The sequence below is a fragment of the Lonchura striata genome, chromosome 18 (genome assembly GCF_046129695.1).
Source record: "Lonchura striata isolate bLonStr1 chromosome 18, bLonStr1.mat, whole genome shotgun sequence".
Lineage (NCBI taxonomy): Eukaryota > Metazoa > Chordata > Aves > Passeriformes > Estrildidae > Lonchura > Lonchura striata.
The window spans coordinates 14473905-14492592 of record NC_134620.1 but is presented as its reverse complement, the minus strand read 5'-3'; the positions used below and the strand labels follow the sequence as shown (position 1 = coordinate 14492592).

General features: G+C 44.2%; 1 protein-coding gene across 1 annotated transcript in view; it reads right to left on the bottom strand.

Moving 5' to 3' along the window:
• The window catches only part of GLT1D1 (glycosyltransferase 1 domain containing 1), a 39528-nt gene that overhangs the window by 5295 nt on the left and 15545 nt on the right, over positions 1-18688 (bottom strand). Inside the window, exons 5-11 of the mRNA XM_021545077.3 lie at positions 18436-18472; positions 17495-17551; positions 11917-12012; positions 10835-10884; positions 6103-6146; positions 5097-5217; positions 1897-1995 (exon numbers count right to left, since the gene is read on the bottom strand). Coding sequence (XP_021400752.2) covers positions 1897-1995; positions 5097-5217; positions 6103-6146; positions 10835-10884; positions 11917-12012; positions 17495-17551; positions 18436-18472 — 504 coding nt within the window. The remainder of the gene's footprint in view (positions 1-1896; positions 1996-5096; positions 5218-6102; positions 6147-10834; positions 10885-11916; positions 12013-17494; positions 17552-18435; positions 18473-18688) is intronic.

The following is an 18688-nucleotide window of genomic DNA, read 5'->3' as shown; positions in this document are numbered from 1 at the left end:
TCACTAATGTGCATCTGAGGGCACAGCAGAAAAGATACTTAAGATGTCAAAGTAATCAAAGACCCCAAAGAATTTCTTACCAGAACATGCTTTCCAGTCCCAGCTCACTCAGACCAATCTTCTGAGGTCACATTCTAAGAGCCATGGGCACTGTCCCTTGTCCCAGCAATTAAAATGCCTTCAAACTTAATTGCATTTCTTTGATCTAATGTGACTCTCAACCTCTGGCAGACTGTGTGCAGTGACTTAAAAGCTGCATTTGGTATGGTTTGGGGAGATGAGGAGCAGGAGTAAGTGGTTCCTTCATCTCCAAAGCCCTGAGTGCTGAGGTTTGGCATTCTGAGCTCCTCTGCACGAGCAGAGTTCTTCCACAGCTCTGCAGGGGGATGAGGACATGGAAACAAGGCTTTTCTGACCAGGTGCAGCCTCTGAGAGATGCTCCAAGTGCCAGCAATAAATGATCCCAGGGCTTTCAGTAACTGAGCTCCAGCTGCTGCTCTGCAGAGCAGGGGGAAGTCGCCTTCCCCTCTCGGGGTGCTGCACAAACTCTGCTGATGCCAGGGCAAACCTTTCCTGCAATCTCACCTCAGAGATGCCGAGGCAGAATAAAGCAGAAAGGGGCAGCAGCAGGGGGACGGGGGTCTGATCTCTGGCACAGTGCAGAGCAGGGAGCTCAGGCAAAAAGGACTTCACAGAAATTAAAATTACAGTGGTTTAGGCATGCTGACAGCCTGTGACTCCAGCTCTGCTGCAAAGAGAATCCTCCAGCCCTCAGCCCTTTGCCCAGAGCCCCCAGTGGATCTCAAATCCCAAATAAACACCTTGTGGGATGCTTGCAGACCACAGGAGAGGCTCCTTACAGGGATGTCTGATGGTAACTGGGTCTGGTATTAAAAATGAATCTGAATTCCAAGCCAGTGCAGGCAGGCTGCTGGGGAAAACAACAGAATGTAGCAGCATTAACACCAGGAGAGCTCCCAGCCCCTCCTTCAGTAGGGTTGTGTGCCCTGGGAGTTTTGGAGGAGCTGGAAGTCAATGAGATTTTTTTCAGGGAATACATGTACACAAATTATCAAAGAAATACTTTGGGTTTTGTAGAAACCACTGGAAAAAACAGAATATTCCAGATTATACTTGAATTGGAAGAGTTTTTCTATTAAAAACTCTTTCAAAACCAACCAAGAGGATTCACCTTCCAGAAACACAACTTAATAGGATTCACTAATCACACAGTCCACAATGTAAATAAATATGTTCTCTACTTTGCAAAATTATCAAATTCTCTATTCTAGTATGTGTTTTTTAATCTTGAGTTGGATAAAAATCTGAGGGAATCTTTTTCTGAAAATCATTTTCCATGGCATACATGAATATGTAACAGCAAAGCCCTAATGCAGGAAAATATGCTGAAATGAAAATTTTCAGTATTTAAATATGGGCAGTGTTCCCTCTCTTCCCACTCTTATTTAACTTCCCTGAGACTTCATCCTAACACTTCACTTAATTTTATCATTAATTTCTCTGACTGAGCAATATCTTGCATCTAAAAATACTTTCCATTAACACTGCTAGAAATGACAGCAGATGTGTCACCTGAAACTCGAGGCTGGTTCTCGTGCTGAGCTCCAGCTTGTCTGACACACGTTCCTGCTGCAGCGATGACCTGGAGGGAAATGTGACACCTGCAGAGCATCTCCTGCAGGGTTTGCTTCTGGAACCTTCAGGCCCCAGTGCAGCTGTGAGCAGCTCCCAAAAGCTTCTGCAAGGCTGACACCTAGTCCGAGCTCCCTGAACTGCAAACGCAGGGAAAGGAGAACCCGAGCAAAACTGCTGGCAGGAAACGCCAAGGCTGCACACAGACATGGAGAATGAACCCAAACTCTGTGCACTTCTCACCTGGGGAGTTGAAAACAGCAGGCCTGTTTCCTTGTGTTTTATTAGTGCTGCATTCCCAGGAATGTTCCTTGCCAGCACTGGGATTTCTAAATCCATTGCCTAGAGGAATAGAGGAACAACATTTTATAAGGATCCATGGATTTCGAGGCGCTAATGATGACAATTTTAATAAGAAAAGCAGAAACAACAACCCAAACTTCCTTCCCACCTCTCCAGATTTTTAATTGAAAAATGCCACTCCCCAGAGAGCCCTGCCAAGGCACTGCACAGGACACAGCTGCAGCTCTGAGTGTGCAAACCCCGAGCAAACCCCGAGCAAACCCCGAGCAAACCCCGAGCAAACCCCGAGCCAACCCCGAGCAAACCCTGAGCAAACCCCAAGCAAACCCCGAGCAAACCCCGAGCAAACCCTGAACAAACCCTGTGCAAACCCTGAACAAACCCTGAGCAAACCCCGAGCAAACCCCGAGCAAACCCCGAGCTCTGCTGCTCACACCTGTCCTGACCTGGGGCTTTCATCACTGCTGGGGAGTCTGGAGATGCACTGAGTGTAAAACCAGAAACACACTGTGCAATTATCACAGTGTCAAATATTTGAGAAATAAATTCCCTGCCCCACATCTCCACTCTGTTTCATCCTGACTCCCTGTCACTCCAGTCAGTGCATTTTTAACATTGCAGTCCTGCATGAGGAGCAATTTTGCTTCAGTCCACACAGCAAGGAAACAAAATTCCAAGGAGAAAACCATCTTTTATAGCTTGGACAAAACTGAAGAGACAAATGCCCAGGCTGATAAGGTACAGGAAGGGACTGCTGGGACTTAGCAACATATTTTAATAATTTAAAATACCCAAGAAAAGCACTGTTTAAATCACCACTGCAGGTGTATTAGTCTGACCATAACATTTCCATAGCCCTGGCACAAACATCTGCTTTGCAGCAGTTAGTGCTAAAAATAAAGCCCTTAATGACAAAACCTGTTCTGCACTTTGTATCAGAAAGGACCAGATGATCTGGGGTCATTCACACACATTAATGAAGCTACAGAGCTGCTGACTGATTGAAGCTGAGCACCAAGTTTATATTTAATTCTCTGCCATTTCCAAACGCTAAAGGGAAAGACATTTGTTCTGTCTGAGACTTGGAGGGCAGGAACTGCTACACCAGGAAATCTTCAGGTCCCCACAGGCACAGGTACCAATGAATTATAGCTACTGAAAGCCAGAACAGATGGCCAAACACTTCAGATGCAGGGCTGCCTTTATGCCACTGGCCTCAACCAAATGGATTGGGCTGTAAATAATTACTGCAAGAAGTGGCTTCAAATTTAATTTAGATACTTAGACTGCTTTCAAGCAGTAAAAATTATCATTTGCATTGTTGAAAATATGTATAATTCACTGACCTAGGTTCCAGGAATAATAGCACAAAACAGCATTTGAGTCCACTGGCCATCTGTTTGGTTACATTATTTTGACTGCAAATGTGTTTAGCTGCTCTTGCAGGAGGATGCAGGGTGTAAATTGAAGCTGTGGGGACGTTTCCCAATAAGCATCTCCACGCAGCACTACAGGCTGAGAGAGCAAATGCAGGGTTTATTTACCACTCTGTCTTCTGCATTGTCCCTCCTCTTCTTCCTTCTAGCCTAGGCATCTTCCTGTTGGCTCTTCAGTTTTACTGCTTTAACACATCCCTTCACCTCTAGTTTTTTGGTTTTTTTTTTTTTGTAATTTGCTCTGACTTTTACTCCAGACTGCTAGTGCTGCACATGTTGGCCAAGATTGGATTGTGCCTCACAGCACAGTAGAGTCTATCCAACTTCCTTTTCTGCCATTTTTTTGGTAAATTGGCTTCTCCTTGGTAAAAGCATAAGAATGTAATGATTTTTACAACAGCTGGAACATTCCTGAGAGCACAGAGTGAGCTCCAGTGAATGGTGCTGGATCCCAGCCCTGTTGTTGGAGGGACAGAGGGAACACAGGAACCTTTCAGTGGTGCCTTCCCACCACCCCGTGCCCAGGAACGTGCACAGCTCCCGAGGAGGAGATGCATTTTTAATGTCTGCTCCAATGCTTTGTTTTCTCTTCTTCAAATGCCAAACACAAACAGATCAGTTACAGTCAGATCTCCGAGATCTCAGAACCAGCTGACAGAGTAATTAGTGATGGCTCCTGGCTCTTCCATACCTCCAGGCAGGTTGGACGAGATGGGATTATATATTTATCTCATTTATCTATTATATATTTATCTCGCTCTGAAATCCTGTTTACAGATTCATGACCTTGTTAAATACTGAACTTTGAGGACAATGAGAGTTGCATTTCCAAACTCAAGCCTGTTTTCTCCAGCCTAGGACCAGGGGATTTTTATGCAGAGTTTTCAGCCTTATTTTTGAACAAGATCTCAGCAGATGGCCCTTCCTGCTGCTGGCCAGCCCAGGAAAGAACTTCACTGACAGAGCTTCACTGCCCGGGACTGCCACTCTGTGAGACAGAGGTGTTCTCAGACTCTCAGATGAGTGGAAACGCTGGAAATGCAACTCATTAGAAACAGAAATGGAGGCTCATTAACACAAATGGTGTAATCATTTCTGTGATCTTCTGAGCTCCTGATGAACCAACATTCAGCACCCACCAAAACAAATGGAGCAATGAAAGGCATTTCCCCAAAGAACTTCCACTTCAAGTACACTTATTTTTTTCTGAGAAAGCACTTGATACTAAGCAGTGCCCTACTTTGGCAGGTATAAAATAAAACCGGTTATTAATTTTCAATACTGATGGCAAAAGGATTAACTCAGCGTGTCATTCATTCATTAATCATTTCAGAATTAAATAACCAAATGCTGCTCTTAGATTGCTTTTTGAAAGGATGTAAAAATAAATGAAAGCTCATTCTAGCAACATTATAAGGAAGTGGGTGTTGAATCAAGCCTGGTGACAACCTCAGTAAATCAGAATGATTTCTACATCTCAGATCGGTGTTGTTAATTTGGCAGGACTGACAAAATTACCTTCTATCCTTTAAAAACTGAGAAAGCATAACAAACTGTCAGTTCAAGGGAAGGAAACCTTAATTGCTAACACTCGAATAAAAGAAATACTTTCGTTTTCTCTTCACCAGGTTTGAAACACGGCCAGCAAAGGCTGGCAGGGGGTGGCTGCAGACGGGCAGGCTCTGGTGCCAGGATGGGCAGTACCTCCAGGATGGCAGCAGACATGCCCTCGGACACGGAGCTGTTGAGCACGGCCAGGCTCCTCCTGAGAGCAGCGTGCAGCTCCTGCTGGGGCAGCTCCTGCAGCACGTGCACCCCGGGGAACCTGCGAGCAAACACAGCCAGGGAGAGCACCCGAGGGACCCCCAACCCCAGCACCCCTGGATCCTCCCAACAGGCTGCCAGAGCCCTTGGGCGTTCCATCCCTGCTTGTGCTGGATTGTAAAAGGGTTTAAAGTCATGGGGATTTAGGGTTAAAAGGAAAATTAAGCTTAGTAGGCCCTGAAAGAAAAAATAAATACCCGTGGTACATGAAGGCTTGTACCTTGCTAGAACTGCACCTGTGTAGCCAGTGCATGATGAATGATATAATTGTTAGATGTGATGATTGTTTAGTAATTCAATATAATTACTGTTTAATCATAAGAATAATCATGAGAAACTGTGGTCAGGGGCTTGAGAGAGATCACGAGAGATTCATGCTTGAATAAGATCAATGTATACAATAGAACAATATAAGTTTAATAATTAATATGTAAGTTATATAAGGACAGAATATAAAATATGCTCAGCTCGAGAGCCATGTGGGAGTCAGATTTGGGGCTGTACCCCTGATCCCAGAGCTCCCAATAAAAGCAGCTGCAGATAATGATATCCCGTGGTTATGTGTGCTCCTGAACACCAATGTGCTCAAGCCTGGACGGGGCTCGGGGCTGGCCCTGCCCGTGGCTGGGAGGGTGGAACTGGGTGATCCTTCAGCCCTGCCGTGCTTCTGTGAATAATAAATCTAAATCAGGGTCAGTAAGATGGGATTTAACCCAAAACACCAACACCCTGGTTATTCTGGGACGCTCAGCGTGGGATAGCTGAGACTGTTCCATGATGATCCCAGCAGAGCTGTCAGTGCCACAGGGCTGTGCCTGGACAGGCATTTGCATATACAGCATTTAAAAAGGGGCAGCAGACAGCAGCTTTAACATGAACTTCTTACCTTTTAACTCTCTCCTTAACTTCACTGGCAAAAAGTGGATCAACCTAGACAGGAGCACACACAGAGGTCAGTGGCACTGAGCATTCAGCACTGCAGCTCATGTCTGACACACCCAGAGAAAGAAACAAAGTTTAGCACATTTTTAATCTAAAATACTTTAAATGCTGAGATTTAAAATCATAAAATCATCATTGACAGGTCTGTGTCAAAGGCCTGGTGTGACAATTGCTGTGTAAGTGAGGGGCAGGGCACTGATGTGCCCATGCACTGTCCCTGCATTCCCTGAGTGAAAATGGGCCTCAGGGAGCTCAGGATGTAAACTGAGACACTCACATAAATGTGGTGCTCTGGCAGAAAGAGATGTTGGAAACCTAATAAACACAAAATTCTAACCCCCAGTAAATAAGAGACACAAAAGTCTAACCCCCAGAGAATAATAAACACCAAATTCCCAACCTCAGTACAAAACAAATACAAAATTCCCAGCCCCAGTAAAAAACAAACACAAAATTCCCAGCCCCAGTAAAAAGCAAACACCAAATTCCCAGCCCCAGTAAATAATAAATACAAAATTCCCAGCCCCAGTAAAAAGCAAACACAAAATTCCCAGCCCCAGTCAAACAAGCTGCAGTTGTTGAAGGCCTGTCTAAGCTGGGTGATTCACTGCAGCAGATTTATTTACAAAGCTTTGCTCTGTCTGCTGCTTTAATTTAGCACGATTAAAGGAAATAAACAGAACTTGAAAATCCTTAGCTAGACACAAAGAACAGAACTCAGCTTTTTTACTAAGGCTCACTGACTAGATTAGATTGATACATGATAGCTTGCTGGGAATAACATGACTTTTTAATGTATATTAATATTTTGGGTTTGGTTGTTGGTTTTTGTTTCAGTTTCTGAGATAGAGAACATTCACAAAGTGTTTTAGAAAACACTTCTGGTAAAAAGTCAGGATTTATTTTATTTTATGCTTGTATGCTTTGAACATAAAATTGATTATTATATGAAAACTGGGCTTCATAAATGAAAAATTAAAGTGAATCACTCTTGCACTAAGGAATCAATTCCTACTGAATACAAACTAAAAGCCTTGCTTAACTGCTTAAAAAAGTATTTTTGCTATTTCAAACTGAATTTCCCAACTGCTATTTCTACATAAATACATTTTCAGCCTTTCCCCCAAAGTTCTGTTTTGATGCTGAGCTCCTCTCATGAGGAGCCACCCTCTGCTTCCATTGAACCCTAGGAGTTGTTGCAAGTGATTGAATGAGCAGGGGGAAAGGTCTTGTGTTCTTTCCCTTTAGGAGGATCAGAAGAACTACAGCCCGTGACTGCTAAAATCTGAGATGTTAATTCCTGTCCCCTCTTCAGTGGCAGCCAGGCAGGCACCAGGAGCCTGGAGCTGGACCCTGCTGGGGAAAACCCCAGGAATCCTGGCCTGAGGTGAGAATTCAGCCCAGACATTGCTGAGGGTGGGCACAGCAGTGCCTTGGGCTGCCCCAGCCTGGCTCAACCCTGGCAATGCCAGGAGCTGGGAGGGCACTGGGACCATGGGAGAGCTCCCAGAGCCCCTGAGGCTGGCTGAGGGACTGAGCATGGGCACCCAAAAACATCCTGAGAGCAGCACTCTGCCACCCAGATACCAAAAACCATCTTGAGAGCAGCACTCTGCCACCCAGATACCAAAGACCATCCTGAGAGCAGCATTCTGACAACCAAAACCATCCTGAGAGCAGCATTCTGCCATCCACACACCCAAACACATCCTGAGAGCAGCTTTTTGCCATCCAGGCACCCAAAAACATCCTGAAAACAACGTTCTGCCACCCCAAACATCTCCAGCATCCACTTCTTCCACAGGCAGCATTTGTGACCACATGAACGTTGTTACTTCTCAGCACAGAGGCCAAATGCACTCACCAGCTCCCCATCATTTGTTAAAGCATCCCAGCTCCCTGTAATTCATCTGGTAAAACATCCCAGCTCCCTGTAATTCATCTGGTAAAACATCCCAGCTCCCTGTAATTCATCTGGTAAAACATCCCAGCTCCCTGTAATTCATTTGTTAAAGCATCCCAGCTCCCTGTAATTCATTTGTTAAAGCATCCCAGCTCCTTGTAATTCATTTGTTAAAGCATCCCAGCTCCCTGTAATTATTTGTTGAAGCCCAGCCCTGCCAGGGCTGCACATTTCTCAGTCTGGCAGAGATCAGAGGACAGCAGCTCGAGCTGTGGGACAGTTCCTGTCACAGGAGAAGGGGTGACACGAGGAAAGGGCTGTGGCACCCCCAGGCAGGTCCAGATGTGCCATGCAGGGAGTTTTGTTCTGCTGACAGCAAAAGGAACATCCCAGGCGTGTTGGACAGTGCAGGAACTCACAGATCAAATGCTGCACCAGAGGAAGGGGCCTGCTGGCACAGAGCCCACCGTGATCAAAACCCAGCAAATCTTCTGTAAACAAAACTTTCAAATGCTGCCATATAAATATGAACTCAGACTGAAACGTTTTATAGTGCTGAGACTCCAGACTTTGCAGGGGAAAACAGGTCTCAGTACATTTGGGATTCTGTCAGAGCATCACTGCTTGAGGAATCTGCAGAGTTACTCAAAGTGGAGAGGGAGAACTTCCTCAGTTTCCCAGGTTTCTGAGCTTTTGGCAGCACCACTGGGAAAGGAATTCCCTTCATTCCCAGCAGCAGGTGACCCCACATTCCAGGGATGGAGCAATGTTCTGTACTGCCTAAAAAAACCCCAAAAAAGCTCTGAGAGGTTACCCAGGAGATGAATGCTTTAAATAAAACTTTAAAGTTTTGTGGCCTTAACTTCTTTTTTTAAGTTTCATAAGCTCCTATTCTTGGAGTATGGAGCTGCTGAAAATTAGCTGCTGTTCCAAATTTCATTATAGAAATGAACAAAAGGAAAACTGGAAGTGGAGACAAATGGTGAAAATTTTACATAACACAGGCCTCAATCCTGCAACATTACCTCGATTGCACCATTTGAGACAATCATGCATAGAAAATCCAGGGAATAGTATATAATCTTATGGCAGCAAATATATCATCTCATGGAAGTAAAGCAGAAAATAGAGTGGGCCTTTGTTCTTTCTCTTCTTAATTAATATAATCTTACTGTATGAGTTTTTAATATTCACAATAAAAATTACATGCTTCATAGATGGTGGCACTGATTTTCTTAAGATTTTTGTGGTTTGAGAAGCAACATGAATAAGAAGAGTACAGCTAAATACCAATAGAGATGAGATGTATTTTTTTTCTTTAGCAATATTTTAGTTCCATGAGAGAAATATGCTCAAAAGTGTTTTAAGGAGGTTCAGCCCTTGATCCAGCCTGTGCACTGCCACTGGGTTATTTCTGGCCTGTAAAGACATTAGCTTATGAGAAAGTGAAGCAAATTTAAAAAGACAACTAAAATGTTTATAAAATCCTCACTGGAGGCAGCAAGTGCATCTTTGGATTCTAAAGCACAGCTTCATTACACCTGCTCTAGATTTGCCTTCCACACCAGTTCACTTCCAAATCATTTTGTGTATTAGCGTGGAAAAAGCCCAGATGAAATAAAAACATAAAAACAGCTTTTAACAATAAGATCCTATGTCCCCAAATTTGCAAAGAATAAAACTGAATGAGAAAACAGAGAAATTGTTCTTATTTGCCTATTGAGAGTGTATTTGTTTTTTTTATAAAGCAAATTGCCTGCAAGTTTTCAGGCCTGACGTGGAGAGGGATCAGAGATGAGGCTGAGCAGAGGGAACACATCAGGCAGATGGAGCAGGGAAGCTTTCAGTGCCCTTCAAGCAGCAGTGAGAGCTTGTTTCACCTGCCACAGCTCCTTCTCCCAGCTGGAGCCAAGGCTTCAGGCTGCTTTGCAAGCCCTGTGCTGCAGGAGCTCCATGGAGAACACCAATTTCCTTCTCTAAAGCCCTGCAATTGTAACTTTAGCATAAAGGCAGCACACAGAAGCAAAGAATCAGGACAGAGGTACCAACTTTAGGGTTGTTCTGAGATGGGGGTGTATTAAAAAACCTGTTTCTGGCAGGCTTTAGTGCTCTGAGATGCTCGTGGAAGAGGAGCTGGGTTTGTGAGCTCCAGCCCTGTCCTTGCTGCTGCTGTCAGACAGAACCTGCCCATGGTTGTGCCCCTGCTGTTAATTGTGCAGGAAGCCAGAAATGGCACCAGCCCAGATGGGAGGGGACCAGCCCAGGCTCCACGTGAACAAGAAGGGAGAACAGGGATAACAAAATCCTCCCAGATGGTGACTGCTGCCTCTCAAAACTTGTGACTGCCTCATCTCTAAGTTATTCCCATTGAAATGGGCATTGCTAGTATTTCATTTGCCAAAGTACACATTTTAGTAGTTTGTATCTAAAACCCCACAGGTGTAACAACAGCAGCCAAGAATCAAATCCAAGTATTTTGGTGGTTTTTCTGTTCAGAAGTCCCTGCTGTGATGGATGGAAGCAGTGAGGAGCAGAGCTGGGCTGCCTGGATGAGCCTGGGAGCTGCTCCCTCTGCACTGCAGGAGCCCCTTTGCTGCCAGTTCTGGCCACTGAACCACTTCCACAGCCCAGAGCTGTGGGAACAGCCTTTCCAAGGCCTGGCTTTGGAGCTCTTGTCTCCAACAGAAATCTTCTGACCTAGGTTCCCTTTGGAACAGAGCTGAGGTGTCTCAGATGAGGTAAATGGAAATAATTAGAAATAAAAATTACTTACTGCAGGCCCAATAATGCCCAGATGGACACTGGGATCCTCTCTGTGCCAGTCTGCAACAGAAGACAAAACTGTTTTATTAATAAAAATTATTAGTTTTTAAATCAGTATAAATAGCTCCATGATTAAAGAAGAATTAGACAAATATTGTATTGCTACTTTAAAAACTGGATGTGCACCAGATTCCATGCTCAGCCCTCACGTTACTCCTCAGAATTCAAATATTAGCATATCTGAAAGTTAGTATTTAGCCTTTCTGCTTCATGCAATCTCTTCTGACTCAAGGGTTATTTAACTAAGCTCAGATATTAATTTTGAATCACTCAAGAGAACAATGCTCTGTATAATGCACTGATCATGGCCACTAAGCCAAAATTACTTGAATATTTTCCTGTGTAAAGGAACATGTGGAGGTAACTGCAGCCATTACCATCATCACTCTAATATGCACAAGAGATATCTGCTGCTCTTTGAATCCCAGAACAAACCAGTGCAGCTCACTCCCAGCTGCATTTGTTACTCAGCAGCACGAGGCTTCAAGGGTTACAAAAGTCAGCTGAATAGTGCAGGCTGAATTTCCAGCTCAGAATGCTCAAGTCTCTTACAGACACAAGCAGAGCCTGGAAAAAAATTCCCTTTTTAGGAGGAAACTTCAGCCCAGTCTGAGCACTGAGCCAGAACAATGGGTGGGAAAATTTGTTTGCAGCTTCAATGGCATTAATTAGCACACATGCAAATCAATGTAGCAGCCACGGGACAGCAAGATAAAAAAGTTATTTTGAAGTAGATGATCTTTTCTTTTGTCTTCCATCAATATTGCATGTAACAGCAAAACAGTTTTCTCAGCAAGCAAAACCATCAAATATTGCTTTGATTGGAATGCTCTGTCATTCCCAGCAGGATGGAAAAGCCACAGCACAGAAATAATGAATTGAACAGATCAATGGTTACACTAGAATTTCTCCTTTCAAATGTAAGTATATGATGATGTTTCCTGCAATAAATAAAACAGCTCATGCCAAACTTCAAACGTTAAAAGAATGCACTGAGTGACAAAGAAGAATATTCAAGAAGCCAGTACTCACCTGAGAAAGCTTCCACTAAGTACAGAGGGTCTTTGACTCTCCGGAGCCCACACACCAGAAGGAAGAGGTGCACACTGCCTGTGTCTGTAGGAATGCCTGGGACAAATTGGAAAAATCATCAGGGAAGCAGGCACAAACCCTGAGCACTCCAAATTGTTCCTGAGTGAGCACTTACAGTGGTAAAAGCAGTAAAGAGTGGATTATGGAAAGTGATCATTACTGCAACCAACCCAGCCAAGGGCACCACTCACCCACGCATCCTCAAAATCCCTGCAGGCAGCCCAAAGCACCACTGCCCTGGTGCCCTGGCAGCTGTGCCACCCCTGACACCCCCAGGGGGAAGGAGTTCTTCCTGCTCCCCAGTCTAATGCTCCCCTGGCACACCCTGAGGCCACCTCCTCTTGGTGCCATCCCCTCTTGGTGCCACCTTCTCTTGATGCCATCTCCTCTTGGTGCCATCCCCTCTTGGTGCCACCTCCTGTTGGTGCCACCTTCTCTTGGTGCCACCTCCTTGGCCCTACTGTTGTTGCTGGGCAGAACAGGATTCTGACACAGTGACACTCCACACTTGGGCCATTATAAAAACCAGAACACGAGCACAGGCAGCAAACACAAAAGCCTGAATAATTTCTGAAGCTTCAGCAGGGACACTGTTTTTCTAAAGAAGGCAGGAATAAATACAAGTGTTATCTAAAGAGATTTTGAAAGTGTAGATTCATTTAACTCCATCCCTCCAGGTACTATCAGGGGAAAAAAAATGCAGCAGTCATAGGTGCACAATAAAAATAAATGTATTACTGAAAATCTTTAATCTTACTGAAAGCTGCAGGCCTGGAAGTGAATGAGTAATACCAAGCATTAGCTTGCTGAGAGGTAAAGAAGAAGATTTAAAAATTAATTTTCCAAGCCCTGATTTCAAGTTCACTGTTGTTTTCTATAGACCTTCAGAGAACAACACCAAGTCCACATTATTTAGGATTATTTGTCCATTTCTGGTTTTGTTCAGAAACAAAATCTAAGCCGTGATGAGATGGTGAGTGGAAATAACCTTATTTTCTTTCCTGGTCACTTTGAAGCACGGCAGGTCTTTTACTCCTCTTGAAAATATTTCATTTATCCACCTCCTGAGCATCTGAAAGCATTGACTGCTGTCCTCAAAAAGCAAATCCACAGGTTTATGGCTGAGGTTTCAGTCTTTAAGACAAGGATTTTATATTCTTGAGCATGAAACAGATAAATTTGTCCAACTGCAGCACGAACCTTTGATACTCTAAATCTTTCCATTCGTGGCTTTTCTTAAGTTCATCTCCCTGCACACTGCAGAAACACCCGCCCTGAGCTCTTGCAGTGCCCTGGCTCCTGGATTTGGGTTTTTCTCTGCAGCTCAGCTCCAAGCCCAGCTTGGAGCAGCCACTTGCAGCCTGTGCAGCAGCAGCAGCAGCAGCAGCAGCAGCAGCAGCAGCAGCAGCAGCAGCATCTCCTCCTGCCCTCTGAGCACAGCCCAGGCACTGCTGCCACAGGAACCCAGCCAGCCCTCATCAGGCATCTCAAACAGATTGTTCAGGTCCCAGGCACTTGTTACTGTGCCATGGCACCTCACCAAGCAGCCTGCTCCCTACAGGTCACAGAATCACAGAATAATCACAGAATGATGAGGCTGGAAGAGATCTCTGAGATCATCAAGTCCAACCCATGCCCTGACACCCCAACAGACTGTAGCACCACGTGCCATGTCCAGTCTTTTTTTAAACACATCCAGAGATGTGATTCCACCACCTCCCTGGGAAGACAATTCCATTGTTATTCTTTCTGTGAACAATTTTTCCTGATATCCAACCTGTACCGACCCCACCTGCCTGCAGCCTCCCTTCAGGGAGTTTTGGGGAGCAATGAGGTCCCCCCTAAGCCTCCTCTTCTCCAGGCTGCAATAACTTTACCCCAATGTTCCCACTGCTGTCACACCCAGGAGGGAATCACTGCTGGGGCTGCTGCTGTGTTGGTGAAGACAGAAGTTAAATGAACCTGCAAACTTCCAGGGACAGGCTACTGATCCAGAAAAATTGGACTGCAAAATTCTCAATCAATTCTCCTCTCCCCTGTTTCTCATTATTTCTAACAGATCAGACAACAAAAAAGCTCTGCAGTTTCAGATTAGTTTGGGAACTCACTTTATTGCTGCTATCATATAGTTTTTACTACACTCAGCTGTGTAAGTGCACAAACTTTTACTGTTCAGTTTTTCTTACGTGGGCCTCTCTTTCCAGAATAGCTTTAGGAAAATCTAATGCCTCAGTAAAAGCCTGCCTGTGTCATGGCAGTTTATGTAAACTTCTCAAGCTCGGAGAACAGCCCTGCCACAAAGCAGAAATTACAGAGTTGAAAAATCAAACTACAAGAGCATATTGCATGTTCTATTTGCTGCTGCAATAAGCATGTGACCCTATGGTTCCACACCTCCATGAGAGCAGCTTTAAGTCCTGCCTGTTGGCTAAACAAAGATTTCTCAGATTTTAGTGCAGCCTTTGTTATCTCCATCTTCTCATCACATGATGTTTATTGGGGTCTGTATCTCCAGCCCCATTCCACTGTGATCAAAAGGAGCTTTTCATCCTGCAGTGATGCCTTCAGGCCTGTCTGTGATCAGAAGCTGCCCTGCCCCAGCCTTGAGCTGTGTGAGAAGATCACTCTGAGGTTTCTCATCTCCTAAACTGTCTTGTCATGTTCTGTCAGTCTCCAGCACCAGGCTGAACCGCGCTGGCTCTCAAGTCTATAGATAGGGCTTCTAAAACTGCTCTAGCCAAATGGATTGTGCTGTATATAGATCCCTGCAAGGCAGGGGCAGAGAAAAGCAGTTTGATCATCTGGTGTGCTCTCCAGGCTGCCACAGGCAGCAGAACTCCCTTAAACAGGCCGAGTTCCCAGAGGCTGGAGATGCTGTGCTGCTGCAGGCTGAGCTGAAACCTGCACTTGCTGCAGCTCTGTGCTTTGGCTGCTGCTGCTCACACTCTCCCATCCACAGAAGACAAACTGTGAAGCTGACTGTTAACCACGATGCAAATTAACTCTAAAAGCCCCTTTTTATTTTGTAGATTTAGCCAGTGGATGCTGCTAGCCAGCCCCTGGAGATAGTGCAGCTAGGAGCCAGCAGTAACCCCACACCATCACCTCTGGACTCTCTCTGGTCTGAGACTATGAAAAAATACGAATTCCATGATTTTTGTACTGAGATTGTACTGCACCCATAATAATAATGACAACAAAAACCCTTCACAGCACTGCTCCTGTTTGTGCCAGGCAATTGCTATTTACATCAGCACTCAAACTGTCACATGGAGTGCACAGAAAGCTGGGATTCCTTAGACTTTGGTTTAATACCATTCAAATTTGGGGGCTGGAAATCTCCCACCATAAAATGCACTTGGTGCATTCTGCCACTCACTTAAAGCTACCATTCAATTCTTTTTGAATCCATTACATTGATTTAAAGAGGATGTTTATGTATTGGTGCATATTTAAAGTGAGTAAATGTTTCCTCTGACTGAAAAGAAACATCAGTACAAAGAATATTCCTAAGAAGTCTGTTCTGTGGAGAAAAGTCTGGAAGAATTCATTAGAGAGAATAGTTTGGCACCCTCAACACCAAAGGTTATTTAACAGTGATGCCTCAGATGAATTAAAACCTGTGTGCTGTTCCTTTGCATTCTGTCCTGGAATCCTGAATTTGACAAATGCCCAAGGGTTCTGCTAAAGACACAGGCAAGGGTTACCTGGAGAAATATTTCTCCCCAAAACATCACCAAGTGCCCTCAGACATGGAACAGAAGTTCATGAAAAAGTCTTTAAAAAGAAAAGCTCACAAATGCCATGAGCTGAAGGAGACTGGACAGCTTCACCTGCATTAAAGCTCGGGGTCTTTTCAAGTCTTTTCACATTGTGCAAGCCCACACTGCCAAAATCACATCCTCCTGAGCAAAACTGCCTCCTGGTGTTGAGAGTTTTCTTCTGATTGCTCCAAGTTTAGTAGAATTTTAAACATTTTAGAGCTGCAAATGCCCAGAAAAAAGCAATTCACTGAGAACTCCTAATTAATCCCTGGAAAGCACAAAGGTACAGCCAAAAAGCCTGACTCCTTGTGCAGTATTAAAAGAAGTGGAAATTCTGGGCTGCCACCAGAGATGGACATGGGTACCAGGCAGAGAAGATAAATGAGATGAAACAGTCATAAAAACAACACTGAATAATCTGATGCCAGTTTTCAAGTTATTATTTAATAAGGCACAGATGTTAGAGTCACATTTTAGTTTGCTTTTCATGTACATTATGAATTATTTTGTACTTTTGCATTAGTACACATTAGGCAAAAACCAGTCTCTAATATATTAGAAATTCACTTTAGGGGGAGCTTCCCCCTCCTCAATCTGTTGATTGCTCATTTAATCACAAAATGGTTGGACAAGAGATCAAATCAACACTAAGGCTGTGCTAGCAAGCGACAAATCATTTCACTTCAGAAAATTATTAATCTTAGTGGCACTGTGCTTGTGGGCTGTGATTTACTGAGAACAAAATAAGCTCACAATGCTCAGTTTAAAACTGACACTGGCTTTGACTAATGGCACACATTTCCTGATGTGATAATGCCACTGACTGGTGAGGATTCATCTGCAGCAGAGGGAACAGCTGTACTACCAGAGATCAGGCTGATGAATGTAAAATTGAAACGTTTTTACCAGGGTAAAACGCCTATAAATCACTCTTTTGGGGAAAGATGAAGTGATTAAAGCATTGCCAAGATCAGGTGGCTCAGAATTAGGTCACCTGCCTTCCCTGCCCTGGTGGCAGCAGACAGCTCCAGACCAAAAAATCAAACTGCAGCACTTGTTCCTTGTGGCAAGCACGTTTCTCTCTCTCTCAGGATTTTTCATAGAGGAGCACAGAGAGAAATAAAAGTAAAAACAATTTCTATTTCTGCTCCTTGTTTTTCCCATTGGAATGTGTTTGGAGAATTGTTTCCCTGGGATGATGCTTGGTTGGATTCTGGTGAGGATTGTTTGAGCCTGGTGGCCAATCCAACCCACCTGGGGCTGGGCTCAGAGAGGGGCACGAGTTGTGTTAGAGTCAGAGAAAGCAGTGTGTAGTTTTAGTCTCTTCCTTTTTATATAGTATATTAATGTATTTTAGCCATAGGTCTAACAAAGACATCATTCAGCCTTCTGAACTGAGTCAGACATCAGCATTCCTTCCCATGGTGATGCATTTCCAGTGGTTTCCCCTCTGCCCTGCTGCAGGCAGCCCCAGCTGGGCTCACTGAAGCCCAGGGATGGGTGCTGGGCTCCAGACAAACCTTTAGGGACACTCCCCACAGCTGGAGCACAGCTGGTGCAGCTCTGGCCAGACAGAAATTCAGAGGCACTCTGGGTTCTGGATGACCCAGACTCATCTGATTGATGTTCTGCCATTTCCCATAGCATGAAGGCACTTTATTACATAATTAGTCAAACTCTGATTCTAAGTTTCTTTCATCCTTGACACCTATTAGGAACAAACACAGTAAACAAAGGGAAAAAATGAGTTTTACCTGCATTTTGTAGGAATCTGTACCAATCAAATGTTTCACTGGGTGTAGTCTTAATTCCTGTGTCAAAAAAAAAAAGATTCCCAGGTTAAATGTGCCCTGGATGGCTGAGCTGTGGCTCCTGAAGGCTTTTTGAAGTGAAAAAAGAGCAACATTTCTGCCAAGCCTGCCCTGCCCTCTGCAGTGCCAGGCTGCCTGTGCAACCCTTCCAGGACTGCAGCCTGAAATCCACTGGGGGTTCTGCACAGTCACCCAGGGCTTGACTTCTGCAGCAGCACAGCCCTGCTGAATGTGGCCTTCTACAACCACACAGGGGGCAAAACTACACAGCACCCGAGGGAGCACATTATTCCAAAGTGACCCAGGGCAGCCACGACCCAGAGCCCTCAATAGAAAAGGAAGCAAATTAAATTTATGCACAAATCAAATATTAATATGCCCTGAATATTAATGTATTTGTTTTTCCTTATGTTAAAGATTAATTATTTTAATGAAGAAACTATTTTATTAATTTATTTAATCACTTATTTAACTATTACCTCCCAAGAGACTCAAATACAAACTAAACAGACTTCACAATGATAATTTCAAGAGCACAGTCTGGAAAAGAATGTGACTTCCTTTGAAAGTGAAATACACAAAATGGAATGAGTTTTGGAATCCACAGAGAGTTCTTTTTAAGTAAGTAAATTAGGAAATGAAGTCATCACACCTAAAATACCGCCTTGTGTTCCCTGGGCTGCTCACCAAGGGAGGGACCTCGGGTGAGGTGCTTGGCTCTCACTGGGTCAGAACTCAGCTTGGAGCATTTGAAGGGATTTGGGGCTCCAGAAATTCAATATTCACCCTCAAAACCCCTGCAGCCTTTGGAGCCATCTGCCTCCTGCTGGGCAGGTGCACAGAGGGGCACCAAGCTCAGCATCTCAGCTGTTCCGAGCTCTCACCTTGGCTTTGCACGTGGATTTTCTTCCGAGCATCTGGCTGTAAAGAGGAGGAGAAGAAAAATCACTTTTAGGGTTCAACGTAAAAATATCTGTTCAATCCTCAAAAAAAACCCCAAAAACAAACCACAATAAAGAGTAACAAAACACATGCCAGTGTCACTTTCTTTTGACTATTAAAAAGCAAAACTTACTATTAGATACATTAAGTAACTCCAAAAGCCAACAATGTAATTTATATTTACTATGTCCATTT